This window comes from Lytechinus variegatus, chromosome 2, assembly GCF_018143015.1.
Source record: "Lytechinus variegatus isolate NC3 chromosome 2, Lvar_3.0, whole genome shotgun sequence".
NCBI classification, from domain to species: domain Eukaryota; kingdom Metazoa; phylum Echinodermata; class Echinoidea; order Temnopleuroida; family Toxopneustidae; genus Lytechinus; species Lytechinus variegatus.
This window is the reverse complement of record NC_054741.1, coordinates 37,031,258-37,049,167: the sequence shown is the minus strand read 5'-3', so window position 1 is coordinate 37,049,167 and position 17,910 is coordinate 37,031,258. Positions and strand designations below refer to the sequence as shown.

Here is a 17,910-nt window from a genome sequence, read left to right as displayed (position 1 = left end):
AAATGTGAAAGTTCCAAGAAGTAAAATTATCTTATTTAAAGTTTGGCATATTAGGAAAACTACATGTAAAATAATATTTTTGCTAAAAACTTTGCAACATCCTTCCAAACGGAATTTGAATAGAAAGATGATGAAAAGATGATCAAAAACCAATTTTCAAAGTAATGATAAAATATGGTCCAAATAGCTATCAGTGATTTTGTTTTCTCAACTTTTTCCATAGAAAACACATGTTCGGTAATACAATACCTTTTTCAAGTGACCAAAATATTTTAATCGCGAAAGGGGGTCCAATTTGAAGCTGATATTGTAATAAAGAAAAAAATGATTTTCGTAAATTTTTTACGTATTTATATTTTGTAGGTATTTGTTTATTTATGGTGAAAGTTAGGTGAATTTTATGAGAATAATGTGTTTGATATGATTGAATTCATGAAAAGTGTCCTATAATACTATTCACTTCCATATCCATAGAACGTGGATAAAATGACTGTTGGTTGAACACAGCCATGGTGTAATAGCTTCATTATATAGAGAGCTTGGATTTTGACAGGATGTACATTGATAGCTATATATATCTTCAAGAACATGATTTCCCTGCCAGATACAAGGTCTTGTCTTTTTTTGCAAATATATGTATTCATGAGCTGATACAAGGGAACTGTTTGGTCGTCAACACAGTTTTAATCAAGAGCTCCCAACACAAAAGCTTAGAGAACTAAACTTGAAGAAAGTCAGAAAATATTGGATTTTGCTTTAATAACTATATACAGGTATATCATGTAATCAAAACAAGCAAAAAAAAATGATTTCCCCTAGTAAAAAGCTTTAAGATATATAGTTAATTTTTATCTATTTTGAAATAATGAAGGCCTATGTGTGCATCTCTGTACCCCTCTTTTTGTCCACCCCCCCCCCTTTAGCTACATTTGAAGGATATAATGGAAAGGCAAATATCAGGAAAATACATTTTGATATGAAATACAATCATGAGTGAATTTTCTTCATTTCAGCTGAAGTTTGGTTTTCCAAAGGAGAGAGACAGAGACAAATCTCTGAGCTTCACCATGAAGTCTATCAACGACACTCTGGATGTCATAGAATTCATTCTCAAATCTCTGCAAAGAGTGTTCCCTCTCACAAGCACGGAGTAAGTAAAAGTTCATCACATTTTTCTGCATAGGTAAACAGATATGTCAGTATGCAAATGAGGGGACTGATGACGTCTCCCACTCACTATTTCTTTTTTATTTTATTATATGAAATATTCTAATTTGCTCCTCACTGTGCTTTGAAACAACGTTTTCTCCTCACTAAACATGTGGAATTACTATTGTTCTAATATTTTATGGTTCAGTCAAGTTGGATCCTATTGTCAAATCTTTAAAAAAAGAAATATTGTATAATTCATACCATGAAAAATAAAAGAAATTGTGAGTGAGAGACATCATCGACTCTCTCATTTGCATACCACTGAGTTGTGCATAAATGTTTCGTGAAAAATAAAGGAAACTTCAAAATGTCATAACCTTCCGATTTTCATGAAATTTTTAGCATTGTGATTGTTTTCAGGGGTGGACTTGACCTTTTAGTCTGAGACCTGCATCCTGTTTCGTATAATGACTTTTCAATAACAAATGCACAATATCTGTTATAAATTTACCATCAGCCAATCAGAATGAAGGACTTCAGTAGCTGTCATTGCAAATTTTTTATGCAAGTTTTATGAAATAGGGCCCCATGCTTCATTTTATTAAAAAAAGTACTATTAAGTTAATTATGCCATCCAATGATAACATCAGTGAAATCATTGGTTGTTTACTGTTGGCGTATTTTACATCATAATAATTTTTGCAATTGAGGCATATTTGGAATATCTTTTTTGATTCAGATATTTGAAAGTTTATGATATTAAAGTTTTATTGGACGTGCTCTGTTTTATATTTTTTTCTATTAATTTCAGTAGTAGAAGATGCACAATAGAGTTCCTTGTTATTTTTTTCTTCAATTTCTTTAGGTAGCAAACTATTTTTACCATTCAGATGTCCAGTGAATTGTGTAAAGCGATTTGTTGACATAAATAAAAAAAAAGTTATTCTGATATCTGAAAATGGTGAAAATGGTGAAAATTTCCTGTTTTATAAACACTCATTATAATAACAAATTAACAATTTCCATATAAAGTTTACCATGAGCCATTCAAATTAGTTTGAAACTGTAATTGCAAGTTTTTGCATTATAGCATTATTTATAAAATAGTCAACTGGATTTTCATTACTGTAACATCCTAAAGGGAAGTATTACTTGGTAACAATATCTTTCTGTTTTAACTTCTGGATTTAACTGTCATTTTGATTCCCTTGTTAAATAGATTTTACAAAGACTTTTTGTTACGGTACTTATCTGATGTAACCATTATGAATCACCATTTTAATTGTATCGAGTTGTAATATCCATGGACAATGTATAGTACAAAAATCATTCATGTTTGTCTTTTTTGTGCAATATTGCAGAAATTGTTTCCTGTTATTGATGTTAGCAGCAAAAATGAAAGTAAAATATCCTGTCTTTTCAATAAAAAACTGAAATGTATCTTTTTTACTTGGAATACATTTATTTATCTTTGTGGTCAATAAAAACAAAAGTAAAGTCTCCTTCCTGCTTGACAAGAAGAATATTGTACAATATTTCCTCACATTATTTCACTACTTCATATACTTGAAAGCACTTCTCACAAGCTTTAGAGTGATAGTTTTATAACACAGAGTATCTTGATTGAGAACAAACATTTTCTTCTCCTTGTCTCCAGTAAACTAATAAGAGAGATCCACATGGAGCCACCGGAACGTCGGAGTCACATAGAGGCGCGGCTCAATCGTTCGTCGATGGTGGAGCAGGGACCGTGCGGAGGTTTTAGTCACATGTATAGGTTTATGTGTGACTATTTTGATTTGCCTTATCTTGCTGAAGTTGCCTGGGTGAGCTTCCATTAGGAATATTTTTGTATGCATCTTTTTTCACAGAAGGGGTATAAGGATGTCCTCATTAAAGAATTATGAGTTGTTTTATTATACATGTGTCTCTACTTCTGGGCATTAATTTAGACATAATGGATAGGGCATATTGATGTCTTCACAAGAGAAAAATATTGTATTAAAGTAAGGCACTATATCACAATTACCTTCCAGTAGGTATTATAAATATTACCCAGTTGGCCATTCTTAAATTCCCCTTTGATATCATGATAATTCTTTACAATTAAAAGAAAATGATCAACTTTATTCTTCATCTGATTTTGATCTAAATTTGGCCTATCTGATTTTTTTTTTTTTTTTTTGTTCTTTCCAAACAACTTTTTGCTTGGGTTGGATCCCCTTTCAAAGCCCAATGGTTATAGATGTTTTAAATGTTTTTACATGGTTCTTTGTCTCCTTTTCTTCCTGGTAGGATGTCGATACTATTTATCTCTCTCAAGATTGTAAAGAGTTGAGGATTAATGACTTTGATGATCTAGAACCAAAGTAAGTCACTTAATTTACCATTTACCTGAGCACCATCTTACAATATTTGTCAGTCGTGAAAATTAGTCGTTTTCTGTCTGTGAAAATTACCATAGTATCAGTCCATCTTATCCAATCAAAAGTGGGGATTTCACTAAAATTATTAAAGCTGACAATAAACTCAGTTCTGATAGATTTATGATATTATTTCAGTGTATTAATAATTTAGCTTTCATGGATAATTCAAATATCCATTGAATAAATTTACCTCTCTTCACATAGAAACATAGTACTGTGAGGTTGATTAGGGAATTTCACAAGTCAAGTTTGAATTAAAATCATGTTTAAAAGCCAAAAAAGCACCCGAAGCATTTATCCAATATTTTTGTGCTATTTTAAACACCTTTTTATCATTGGGTGAACTCCCCCTTTTGAAGTTTCAATGATTTTTTTTCTTCAAGGTGTATGCAAGTTTCAATCCCAGCTGTATTATGATAAATACAATATCATTCCTTGACAGTCAAAATTTATCTTAATCTTGAGTTCATGGCCTAGGAAGCCATAGAGCAAACCGGAACAGTTCAAATTCAGTAGTGCTTGCCAAAATAAATGTTTAGATTTTCTTTCCTTTCCTGGAATGTGTTCATATGGCAAGACATTGTACATCTATTCTTTTGATATTAAGAGACATAGTAAAACTAATGCGAGTTACAGGATTGTCTTCATGTGAATTGTTTATGAACAGTTGAAACTCTAAACATCTACTATCATCACGATTGATTGATTTTATAGCAAGCAATCTTTTGTAGGGCTATTATTTGAATAATTTGTATATCAAGTGAAACCAATCTATCAAGAACTCTCAGTAAAGACAAGAATCGCGGTCTTTGTCAGCATTTGTGATCTTTGTAAAATTATATGTACAGAGAACTCTTCTACCATCACATGATAAAGGAAGCAACTCTTGATTTTTTTTTCTGATATAGGATATTTGCTTTGTGCTTAACATGATTCTAAAAGAATTGAACTCATAGCCCCTAATGTCTGAAATATAGATGTTCCAAAAGCAAGTATTGCCACAGAAAAAAGTGTATTTTCCTAATTTAATAACAAACTTATTCTACAGAGTTGCTTCATTTTCTCAAAGAACAATATATGTATGTTCTGTTTATTCATAATTTGTTAAGCGCATAGAGAACCAGACCAGTTATTATGTGCTTAATAAGTATCCTCTATTATTTTATTGTTTTATAATAGCACAGTATCCTGTGGAATGAATTTGTCCAATAGCAAAATGCACTTTTTATTTTATTTTTTACCATACAAGTTTGATAGGAATTAGACATATTTCTCTCTCTCTCAATAAAAAAGATGGGTTTCTTTTTCCTTGTCTTAGTTTGCAAGTTTGTGCATCCGAGGGATTTTAGTTTTAGATTTTATTGCATTTGTAATTGATAGCGAAATCAGACGACACTCGTGGTTCACAAACCACCTTGTTACTATTGCTGTTGATTTAAAAAAAAATCATTTTAAAAAGTGTAAACGTTTGTTAAATCAATTTAAGCAGGGTAGATAAATATGTTTCTGTGTAATGACAGTACTCTATTGATAAACTATAACATTGTGTGATATTTTTTATTTGATTGCTAATCATCATTTTGTTATTTTATCTTGTTTTCCTGTAGACACATGTTGCCTATCATAGCAGTACTAAACTACAACACCTGGTTTACACATCTCACAGTTGTCAACTACAAACTGGTAAAGGATCTCAGGGCAACCTGCTATATAATATATGTGACCAACCACCCTAAAACCACCAATAAGTCACCAGGGAAGAGGTTCTTTGTTAATACCCAAAATTCAAATCTTAGCTTGTCTGAAGGAGTATTTCTTCACCTTTATCCTGTAAAAATTTCGAGTTGTAAAATTGAATGGAAAACAAGACACAAGATTTTCTTTGACACTAGTTTTTGTGGACTGCTTGGAAGTTTCATTGAAAATGCTCAGTGTGCACATCTCATGCTTGAGTGAATGCAAACTTCAAATGTTGTTTTCTCCTCATTTTCTGAAGCTCTTGCTTTGTTTTCTTTGCATTCAATCAAGTATTTGAGTGAGTTATTGTTGGTCAAGTTTTACAAATTATCACTTAGGATGTGCTTGTTCAAACTCAATAAATATCTTGGGCAACTTATTGTTGGTTTTGGGATGGCTGATCACATGTGTACTATTAATATTGTCCCCAAATTTTAGATGTCAATTGTTTAATTCAAGATGGCGTCATTTCCTGTGCGCAGGCTGTATTTATGTGCGTGCATCAGCTGCGCATGTAGCCAAATGTATTGTCTGTGTTGATCCAGTGGCTCATCTAGCTGGGTCTTATGTCCTTCCGACCTACAAATGATATTCACAAAAGACAAAAAGTGGAGTTGATTTTTAATACTACACTTTGTTTTCTTAGACCAATAGGATGAATTATCTGCACAATTCATGAATGATTGCAATTCTTAAATTAGCATGATTGTAAATTTTCATGCACTCCACTGTGAAAAAGGCAGTTGCATGAAAGCTTAATCGGAAAAGGCACTGTCTAATATTTTTTCATATATGTCAGGAAATATAGCCTTCTGGCAGTATAAGGTATCGCAAAAATTCATGTTGTCTCTAAATTCTATTACGTGGTGTAGCAGTGTGTATCCCTGTTGCAGGAAATTTGCCATTAACAACAATTTTCTCAACAGTTCTGGTAACTTATTTTTTATTTGTAGTTATATTTACTCAGGGTAGCATTGTCAGTTTCAGAACTGCTTTTAATGGAAGAATTGTTTTTGATTGGTTATTAAGCAATGCTACCATGATATTTGCCACAGTAATTAATAATTTATGTTACAGAATCCATGTTGTCTCTACAAGATGGTCATTGATTAATAATTCTTTTTGCTTTGTTTTCGTAGACCTCTGAAGCCTTGAAGGAGATCCCTAAGGTCATCCGCTCGTCACATACTCTTGAAAGTCTTACTCTAGATGGGGTTGGGTTGAAATGGTGAGTTGAACTGCCTATTTCTATCACTTTTTTTTCTGTGTGTCATTTATTGGTTTTCAAAGAAAGCCAGTGACAGCAGTGTCAGATGGTAACATAAATTGAGAAGGAGTTGCATACGAGGGTCTGAGTGTTCCCTTCCTTTCCCCTTGAGTGTGTCATGTGTTTGAATCATGCTGCTGTGGCAGTAGATCCCTTCACAAAACATCAATCTGCATTTTGCCTCTTTCCACCCAGGGGTTGATTGAATGAGCACTTGGTGGAATGAGTAACTTGAATAATCCGCAGAAAGTGAAGAATGCATACATTTTTCAGGCAAGACTGAGCGGTACCAGTGATTGAGATGATTGATTGAGATGATGACAATCTGTTAGCACTAGTATACTCTTAGAAGCACTTTACAATATTCTGGGCTGTTATTTATTCATTGAAAGGCTATACTATTGTTAATACTATCATTACAGACAGTCATTTTGTTAAAGCTAGGCGGTAGTAGGACTTTATGTAGGTTAGGATTAATATTAAACTGTTGATTGAATTACAAATCATAAAATTGTTCCTGAACTTCATTCTGCTCTGTTTAAGGCCATTTTGATGACTATTTATGGTTGTTCTCTCAGGGATTTCCTGCAAGAGATGAGCCTCTCTCTGACGGCGAACAGCCAGTCCAACCTCCGTAGTATCAACCTCTCCAACAATCCCGTTGATGATAGGGGGATACGCCATCTATGTGGCCCTTTGCAGAAGATGACCCATGGACTGGTGGAACTTCGATTGGTCAAGACTGGCATGACAGCAGAAGGTTTGTGTTTAAACAGTTGACTACCAAATATTGTAATTCCGATAGCCTTTATTCAGGGATCTCGCAATTCCAGTGGGCAATGGGTTCAAACTATCAGGATTTATTTTTTTTTTCAAAGCAAGTCTAAGATTTTTTTTGTTTCAATGACTTGATTGAAGACCATCTGTGATATTGAATTTCCTTGGATAGGATACAGACATGGATACTAGCTTGGATTTATGAATATTGTGGAAGTGTCATTGTGTGTTGGTTCTGACTCTTACCTTGTAATCAGAGGGTCAGTGTTTGAAACTCACCATGGCCAAGGCATCAGTCCACACCTTGCCACTCTCCACCCAGGTGTGAAATGGGTACCTGATATAATGCAAGAGCCTATATAATATGCCTAGCAATTGAGTTTGTACGCTGAAAGACAAGCTGTAAATGGCTGTCAAGGTAAAGCAGATTAGCTTAGCTGTGGGGTTAATTACAGCTGAAAGTGATATTGATACACGCTTATGAAATAATGCAAATATGAATATGATTTATGATCACAGGTGCTTCTCATCTTGGGAAGGCTCTTGGAGAAAACAACTTCATTCCTACAACTCTAAAGGTCTTGGATCTATCAGGAAATGCATTCAAGGATGCTCAGCATGGGGTAAGAATCCATCTCTTTATCTATTCCTGCACACAGAGCTTAAGATTAAAGGAGAATGAAACCCTGGGAATAAGTTAACGTGTGTGAAAACCAAAAGATCTAAGAAACGAAACATTGAAAATTTGAGAAAAACTGATCAAATAATGAGAAAGTTATGAATGTTGAGATCACTAATGATGTGCAATGTTACCGAAATCTGTGATGTTAAAGTTGTATAACTCCCCACTTCATTAATACTTATTTACTTAATTGTAAGTTGATCAAGTCTATCCATTGATCTTTTTTACATTGATGCATTGCCATTGGAAGGATTTCCATAGCATTAGTGATTTCGACATTCAAATAACTTTCTGAATGTTTGTCCATATATTCGTTATCCTCCATTGATATTCTTTGATGTTTCATACAACTAGTTCCAAGGGTTTCATTTTCATTCAACATCAATTTTCTTCCAATTTAACTTATTCAACATCGAACAGTCACATGGTTTTGCTTAACTAATCTCCTCTAATGACCATCTAATGATTAATCTATCATTCGAGTTGTAACAAGATAGATACAATTTATATTGATTGTAAACTTTTTGAGATGAATGAAACTTACCCATGATTGTTCAGTTGATTGTATTTTTTACATTTTCCTTATTAGTCATTAATCAGTATCATCATTCAGTAAACAGTAGTAAACAATATATTTAATACTAATATCTGTAAGTGATATTGAATTGTCGAGCCTGTAGACAAAATTCAATTAATGTGCTTAAAATAGCAAATAAGACGAAGATATGCCAACTGTATTCTTTTTTGCGTCATTTTGTACCGACTTTCTTATGGAGAGTTGAATATAGTGTTTTTCCACCAAAATATTCTATTTCATCCCTTAAAATACTGTAATTATTTTTACATTTTTGGTATCCATGAAGATGACCTCGAAAAATTGGATTGAGTATAAAATACTCAAACTATATTAACTCTGGGTTCATTTAGTTTTGTAGAATAGCACAAGCAAAAACCTTTAGCGGAGAAATGTAGAGGGTTTAACAACTGAAGAAACTAAAAAATGTCAGATTATGATATTTCCTGACTTCTCTTGCGCATTTCTTCCTCAGAAATCTTTTCATGATGAAAGCATAAATGAGATTAATTTCATCCGTTAAAATGATTCTTTATAGAATACCCACACATTTTAAAATGTGGATTCTACTTGCTTCCTTTTTGCTTTCTGAATATGTATAACAAGCATCAATGCGCAGTACCGGTAGTGCAAATGAAACAGCTATTTCTTAACAGATGATTTTGGACGAGTTGCAATAGGTTGGAATGCCTTGATTCCAATTCCCTGATTTAGTCTGTTAAATATTAAGTAATAGGTGCGGTCATGTCCCAGGAGAGGAGTGTAGTTCTGGGACAATTAAGAAATGTTCCCATTAATACTTGTTTATGCTGTAAAATATCAGATAAAAATGCTCCATTTATTTTTATATTCAATCATTTATTCTCATGTATTTACATTACATGTACAGCTTGATCCATAAACAAACATCAAGGTAGTTTCTCATATTTCATAAAGATATACATTAACATATAAATTATCTGAAAACAAAAGTCTGTATTTGTCTTTTTCAATAAAATTAGAGTAGTTTGTCAGTGGTTTTGCATTCCATCTAGAATCTGTGTAAAATAGCCCATATTAGTCATTTTTCAACAAAATCAAATTCAGTTTTAGAATCTTCCAATCATTGCATGTAGGTGCATATATTGTGCAGGATTTTCTCACTGAAATATTTTAGGGGGTGTTTCCTTTACAGGAGTAGAAATATTAATGTGAATGAATTATAATAAATATGATAAATATAAAGGAATATTCAATTCAATTTGCATTTATTTCATTTTCGGTAAAAAAATATACATATTACAAAATTCTTAACAAGCAAAAGTAAAAATGAAAATGAAACGGGGAACTGCAAAAAAAAGCCAGGAGGCCTTGTACATGCGCAGTTATCAAAACTCTAATCTTTAGTATCAAATTTTTGTTTTTGTTTAGAGAAATGAACACTTTTGAAATGAATTTATTTTCACTGTATTTTTATCGTCATTCAAATTTTTTGCATGAAAAATCCCTTTTCGTGAAATTTTGTGAATTCTTTTCTCTTCCTGAATTACATTCTCTTTCTTTTTTCTAATCGAGGAAAACTTGGGACTCTACTTAAAATGTCAAAGGTGTCTGTTTCACAAATTTTTAACACTTCCTCATCTAACTTATTAGCCATCAGTGATTTTCACTGACTAATATGCCCTTAGCCAATCAGATGCAAAGGTTTGCAGGAGCTTCTAACATCTCTTGGAGAAAATCACTGACAGAAATTTTTCATGAAACAGTCCCCATGTGGTTGGTGTGGGTAGATTCATTACAGAGTCCCATCCTTGTGAAGATATTGTCCACCTTTTTATTGTATTTTTTTTGCTTCAGGAACTAAATTTAGATTACAGTTATAACCAAACAACTCAAATCAAAATACAAGAGCTTCAGCCTTTTTTCCAAGCAATAATGCTACATTTTCCCGCTTTTGCTTATCTGTGTTCGCAAGTGTGTCCGCGCTTTCGAGCTTGATTATATTTCTTGATTTCACAAGTCAAGTTTACAAATAAAGTGTACTAGGTCTAGTTCTATGATGATAGGGTAACAATTGACCTTGGTTTTAAAGACTTTCTCATGAAATCATTGCTTGCTACTTGAGTTTTACAGTAGCTATCATTTATCATGTATAGGCCACCGCACTCCTTACGACCGGACTTGTCTGCGACTGAGTGAGGGGAGATGAATCGCAAGGTAGTCATAAGCCTCGACACCGCACACCTTGCGATCTGACTACCATACTTTCTGCGACTCATGCATGCGCTTTATGCTTTTTGCCATAGCAACTGTGAATATGTGCTTACTACTGCGTATGCGCGTGGTTTGTAATATATGCGTCATGGAACTCTGCTGTCTGATTGGCTGGAAGTTGGATTGAGCTTGCGATCCAGTCATAAGGATTCGACATGTCAAATTCTTACAATTTTCCTTGCGACTTGTCTCTGACCGTTGTGCGACTCTCAAGCTGACAAGAGCTGTGACGTCACATCTCCCTTCACTCAGTCGCAAGCCAGTTGTAGACCAGTCTGGTCTTAAGGTGTGCGGTGGCCTTAAGTTTCCCAGAGTACATGAAAAATCGGGATGGAATCCATAGTTTTTTCCTGATTAATTTCTGTGAGATTATTAAGGAGAAAGAAATTTGGCTGACTTGGTTTTTGCCCACCATACAGAAAGGACTTCCTATATTTGAACATGCGCGACAACATATGCTGGTGAGTGGGGGCATGTTGCATGGAGCATATAGCAGTAGTAAACGGAATGGAGGGGAAGGGGTGGGAGGAGGTCTTGATTAAAAAAATACATGTTTATGAATAAGATTGAGAGGAGGATATACAGAAATTTTTGGAGTTTGCATTGATTGAATCATGCAATATGATTATAGTGAAAGTGTATTGCCCCATAAAATCCTGTCTTTTGTTATTGAATGTGCATGAATGGCACCGCATGTATGTAGGGAATAATTTTTACACTTTTCAAATTTGTTCAGGATTTCTGGTTGTTAGAGAAAGGCTTTCAATTATTTTCTTACAGCCCTATGTATGTATGTCTTAAAAAAATGTCAAGCAAATTGTGATGCGATACCAGGAAAATACTTCCCTGATGTATGGTGTATAACTTGACAATATTATTCTTTTCACTAAGCTTTGATAAGCATAATCAGGGCTCAAATAAAAAGAAGATATACTTTATAAAATGCAATCTTCTAATAATCTGGGCCTACATATTATAAATCCACCTTTCATTGATATCATTTTAGAACATTATTGGCAGTTGAATTTTAATTATAAACATGGATCCCAATTTGCACAGTGGTTATTTGCATCTTATTTTTTTTATAAGTTTACACACAGCATGAGTAGTTGTCGTGTTCATTGGTTGATCTGATAGTCTACTGTGATGCATGGACAGCATGGAGATGCTCTGGTCTTGATTTTATTGCCATATCAACCAAAGTTGGTCAATAAATCATTTGTCATCAGAATCATTGTGAAGTGGGAATTAAGCACAATGAGGAAACATTTCAAAGCAATTAAAAGGGCAGAGTAAAACCTCAATCAGGGTCCAGTAACACAATGGCTTGAGATGGCTTGCAAATATGAAAGAACAATTTTGATTGGTTCCTGGTCAGTGTTACGAACAAAATGCATCTGCAACAATGATGGTGATTGGTTATTGTCATTTAGCGATTGATTGCAAACATTTGTGTTGTGGAGCCCAGATGTCAAATCTGTTAGCAGGGATTTATGTCAGGAAAGTGATACTAACTTCATGCATGTTTGACCGAGTTGTGTTGCATTTGATAGCCTTTAGAAAGTTATTTAATACTGAGTCTTGCAATTTAAAGGACAAAGTTCAGCCTGACTTTAGTTGATCTTTGTAGAATCAAAATGTTATGGGTGAAATATGATCTTGAAATGTTTTATAAACAAACTTTGTATTTCCCATGGGTTTTGTACACGCACAAAAAAAGGCAGTCATTAAAACCTATATTTGCTCATGAATTTTTGCATTTCCCCATGGGTTTTGTACAAAGGCAAATCTTTGTATAAAACCCATATATTACAATTTTTTTAGTAATTTTGTACTATATTCATTCGATTATTAATGTTGTAATATAACACTGAATTTATTATATTAAAGCAGGTATGATAGTAAAGAATAAATTATGGCCATAAAGAATGAATGAACAAATGAAATTAAATGAAATACTCTGTAACTTCCAATGATTTGTCATACATTGAACCAAACCTCTGATCTAAGGCCGTATACATGTGTGGTTTATATCCTTCATTAATTAGAATTAAATACATCAGATAGGAATGTAGATCTAATTATGAATAACAATGTTTGAGAGAGAATTCATTAATTCATTAATTAGCTTGGGTGATATGATTGATCCTGTGATCACATACGCGCATTGTACATGCACATTCGTTTGGTTTATACCCAAAGTAAATAGTTTTTTAACTATTTACGTCTGATGTCGAAGCTCGGGTACCATTCCTGGGTTGTGACGTCAGATGTCAGGATTCATGGTATTTTGCCAATTTCATGGCATTGGTTGGAACTATCTTTGGTCACATGACAGGGTTTAGACCAATCACCTGTTTAGAATAAAGCTGTAAGAATTTTTTTTTGAAGATTGCAAATGATCCAATGTTATTATTATAGAATATTAAGAATGAAATTTTCATTTGAAAAGTAGAAATACTGTATATGATCATGATTTTAAGTTAGAGTTGCTCAGATGCTTATTTTGCATTTTAAAATTTCTCTTATAATACCCCATGCTGATTCAAATCATCAACCAACATAATCATTCTAAACTCAGAGTAGGCTTGGTAATGTAATAACCTATATTTTCTATTGACCCCAGCCAGCACATACACGTCACAAATCTACAACATATTTACATTTCTAATCAATGACAGTGTGCATTGTATTCTCTAATTGAGTAATTTTATCAAAACAATTGTTAAAGTTCATTTCTATTTTGACTGATTGAATATTGGGGTCTATAACAAAATTTTGAACAAGATTTCTTGAGAGTCTTGCTCATCTATGCTGTTAATCCTCAAGTTTTGGGAAAGCTGCTCAGAAAATCTACATGCAGGGAAAGACGAAAGAGACATCTCTTGGTACTTGCTTGTTTGAAAAGCAAGTTGCATTAGATTTTTTGAGTTGCATTTGATTGCAACTCATTCTGCAATGGGCTCCTGTACTTAAATTCATAGGAGACAATTTTTTAGGAATAGCCACAGGATTTTTTCAACATTCCAATTACATTTTAAAAGTACTTGCTCTACCTTGACTAAATATAAAAATGATTTTAAAAACCAGACTCCATGTATGGATTTTTATGATATCTTGTCCTGGTAATGATATTTCCTTTGATATAATTTTTACTAATCTTTGAAATACTTTTCTCTACCCCCAGCTCAATGATCAAGGGCATGTCCAGCGCTATGTACAGAATGTCCATGTAATTTTTCTCCTTTTCTCTAATGTTGGGACGAAAGCATTACCACCTCATCCTCAAATTACATCTTCATTCTTTCATCTTTATATCTGTATTCTATCTTAACATGAACTTATAACCAGATAAAGCCATATTTCCATTAGAAGTACTGATTTTTGTCATGGCACATTTTTTACATACATTTTTTTTCTTCAAAATTCATTACACAAACACATACACACATATGTATATATATCAATTCACTTTCTTCTCTTTAATATGACCATTAGCTGGAACAAGTATTTAGACTGTCTCCAAAGGTAAACTAAATTTATCCACTATTATCATGTCAGATATGATTTATATGATTTTTCATTCCTATTCTTTGCTGGAAATTATGTCTCTTTATTTTCTTTTTATTTGTGTTTTGTTCTAGCTTCAGAACATTATTGGCAACATCTCCCGCAATGCCAAACCGTGGCCAGATCCTTCCATACACGTAGGTTTACTAATAATGTATGAAATGGGCAATGATTGGTTGCCTTTGGCCATGTAATCTTCCATCCTCCTCTCCTATGTATAACATTCAGAAGTTTAAATGTATGCTGATTGGAAGATGATTTTGGACAAAAAGAGAACGACTTGTAAACAAAGAAAATGAGTCGAGAAGACAAGAAGACAAAATGGGTTTTAGAATGAGAGGTCAAAAAGACAAAAGTCCTGGATCTTGGTCAAGTTGACTTTGTTGGGATGACAAGACAAGAAGTCAAGATTTTATAATGTGATCTTTTGTCTTTTTGTCTTTACCAAGCCAGCGAGACAGTATCTTGGTGGCTGTCTCATAAAGCACCTCGTCTGTGATTTTCAATAACATATTTGCTCTAAGCCAATCAGATGTAAGGATTTCAGTAGCTTATAACAATTGTCTGTGGAAATCATTGACTACATACTTCATGAATTGCTTCCCTAGTCTTCTTGACTCTTTGATTGTCCTCCTGTCCTACATTGTCTTTTAATCTCAGGGCATTTATAAGCATTTGTATCATAACATGAATGTTGGCTTTCGTCCGTCCTTCCTAACTCCCATCTTGACAGAAAAGAAACAAATGAAAGGAAACTTTTTTTTTGAAGACATTATTAAAGAGAAATCACTTTTTCTATTTATAAAACTGTGATATTCAAAATATCTTCTGGCATGTGTGATAAAGATTCTTAATTTTTTTTTAAATTAATTGATTAATTAATTAATTTATTATTATTATTTATTTATTATTATTATTTTTTTTTTTTGGGGGGGGACTTCTGTGTTATTCCTATATCAAAACTGGATTACAATAAATTTTGTAGCTCTCCCCCAAACTAAATGAATTCCATTCCCTTGATATGAAATTCCCTTTAAGTATATTAGAAAAATCCATTGCATTTAGAAATGCAAGCATGAAAAATCTTGTAATTTAAATAGCATGTACTGCCCTGCAAGCAAAAACTTGTCCGAAGGTGGAAATAATAGTTTTCTACTTGGAATTATGAAGGGTACAGTAGCTTTTAAATCATCTCTTTGAAGTAAGAGAAATATTTCACAGATTTATATGGTATACATTCACAAACCGGTTGATTGTCTTTTTATGCTTTGTGTTGTAAAGATTCTGGTAGCTGGTAATTAAACAAAACTTATTTCTTATCAGGATACTAAATCTACCAAAACTCATATTTCGCTTCATCATCAACAATGAAAAAATCCAACTAATGTGACAAAAAAAGAAAAATATATAATGCTATGATCTTGGTGTTTGAGTCTAATTTGCATGCTAATCTCCAGTTTTTGATTAATGAGGGTAATTAACAGCTTGATAGCCTCATTAATGGAGCTGGATCCTGAAACAAGACTGTCAAAACCATTTATTAGCAATGGGTGAGACAAATTCAATGCAGGAACTAATCGGTTATCCAGATTGAATCAAAGAATTTGAACTTACAAGCTGCCCCAATGTTTGTTCTTTAATTACACCGCATTTTGCATTCAGATAGGATTGTAGTGAAGCACAATGTGAATGTGGCCCCATTATTGATACCATTGACCACAATTCAAAAAGATGGTTTCAATATAATGCGGTAAATGCAGGCTTTTGGCAGAGGGCGCTAAATTCATGCTTAAATGAAGCGCGATGGTATGAGAAATTTGCATGGACCATGCTTTTTTTTTTACCCTGTTACAACACCTTTGTGACTTCAGGCCATAGAGTACCAAAATGGTGTTTAATTGATATTGTACCTTAATACCATTGTGGCACTAGCCGAACCAGGTCATGATTGATACTCATGTATTATTATTAACTAACCCATGAAATAATGTCACCCAGTGGCTAACCTGTAACGTTCATGATGCATTAGACTATGCTAATGCTATTTCGCAATCTCAACTACATTTTTCATTTTGAAATATCATGTGCTTACTGTCGACTATAATCTTCATTTAAATCAATCAACATTTGATCTATTGCAATGCATTGTAAACTATATTAACATATGATTCATCCATTTTGTTCCACAACTCATCACAGCAAAGGGATGATATACTTGCTTGTTCGATGATAAAAATTTATTGAACCTTGAGTACTACATCGAGTATTTACACCAATGTTAGAAGGCGGTTTCAGACCGCCTCGAAGTTCGCCAGTTCCAGGTATTCTCTGATCGGGAAATTTACCCCGATCAGAAAATACCAGGTATTTTGGTAATGTGAAAGCAAACTACGCGTAATTTCCCCGAAAGAAAATACCCGCTAAATAGTAGGTACTTGGCGAAATTACGAGAACTTTCGTGGGGATTTTTCCAAGGTCGCAGGTATTTTGGCGATGTGAAAGCAAATTACGGGAACTTTTATCCCAGCGTGTCGTTGGGCGCGGCGGCGTGGGTGGCTGCTGGGCTAGTGATTTTGAATCTCCCGCCTTGCCTGCTTATCAGACCACACTGCGCATGCTCGTAACTTCGGGAACTTATCCCGAAGGATGTGTTTCGGGGCGGTGTGAATGCAGGAATAATTAACTTAAAAAGTTCTCGTAATTTAACGGGGATTCTTGTGATCGAGGCGGTTTGAAACCACCTAATGACACCCACTGGCATTTGATTGTTATTTCAACACTGTTTGATATTATGTTTAAGCACCCAGTGTGTAAGTCTAACACCAGGGTGTTAGATTTGTGGTGTTAGTTTGACAGCCAGTGGTGTTTGATTGTTATTTCAACACTGTTTGATATTGTGTTTAAACACCCAATGTGTAAGTCTAACACCAGGATGTTAGATTTGTGGTGTTAGTTTGACAGCCAGTGGTGTTTGGTTGTTATTTCAACACTGTTTGATATTATGTTTTAACACCAAGCTGTAAGTGTAAGTCTAACACCAGGATGTTAGATTTGTGGTGTTAGTTTGACAGCCATTGGCATTTGGTTGTTATTTCCACAATATTTGATATTATGTTTTAACACCAATGTGTAAGTCTAAGTCTAACACCAGGGTGTTAGATTTGTGGTGTTAGTTTGACAGCCAGTGGTGTTTGGTTGTTACTTCAACGCTGTTTGATATTATGTTTTAACACCAATGTGTAAGTCGAAGTCTAACACCAGGATGTAAAGTCCAAGACCTGATGGAGTGGTCATTCTCTGACTGATTACACTATACCATAGAGAAACAAACCTAATGTCTTACACCATTTTATGCCAGTCTTCTTCACGGTCATTTCAGAGAGATATTTCAACAACCACGTGTATGTTTATATCTTATTCAATGTTTTTAATGTATTGTACAAGTATTTTTTTTCAGTGGTTTTCTGAAATC

The 17,910-nt window shown here is 33.7% G+C and overlaps 1 protein-coding gene across 4 annotated transcripts in view; it reads left to right on the top strand.

The window, feature by feature from the left end:
• Positions 1–17,910, top strand: part of LOC121408003 (F-actin-uncapping protein LRRC16A-like) — a 97,190-nt gene that overhangs the window by 28,027 nt on the left and 51,253 nt on the right. For 3 of the 4 annotated variants that reach the window (XM_041599302.1, XM_041599301.1, XM_041599298.1), the window contains exons 5-11: positions 1,014–1,150; positions 2,810–2,978; positions 3,448–3,521; positions 5,186–5,261; positions 6,455–6,543; positions 7,161–7,342; positions 7,879–7,982. In XM_041599302.1, coding sequence (XP_041455236.1) covers positions 1,014–1,150; positions 2,810–2,978; positions 3,448–3,521; positions 5,186–5,261; positions 6,455–6,543; positions 7,161–7,342; positions 7,879–7,982 — 831 coding nt within the window. Of the gene's footprint in view, positions 1–1,013; positions 1,151–2,809; positions 2,979–3,447; positions 3,522–5,185; positions 5,262–6,454; positions 6,544–7,160; positions 7,343–7,878; positions 7,983–14,512; positions 14,576–17,910 lie in introns of all 4 variants that reach the window. The other variant, XM_041599299.1, reaches the window with a different exon arrangement.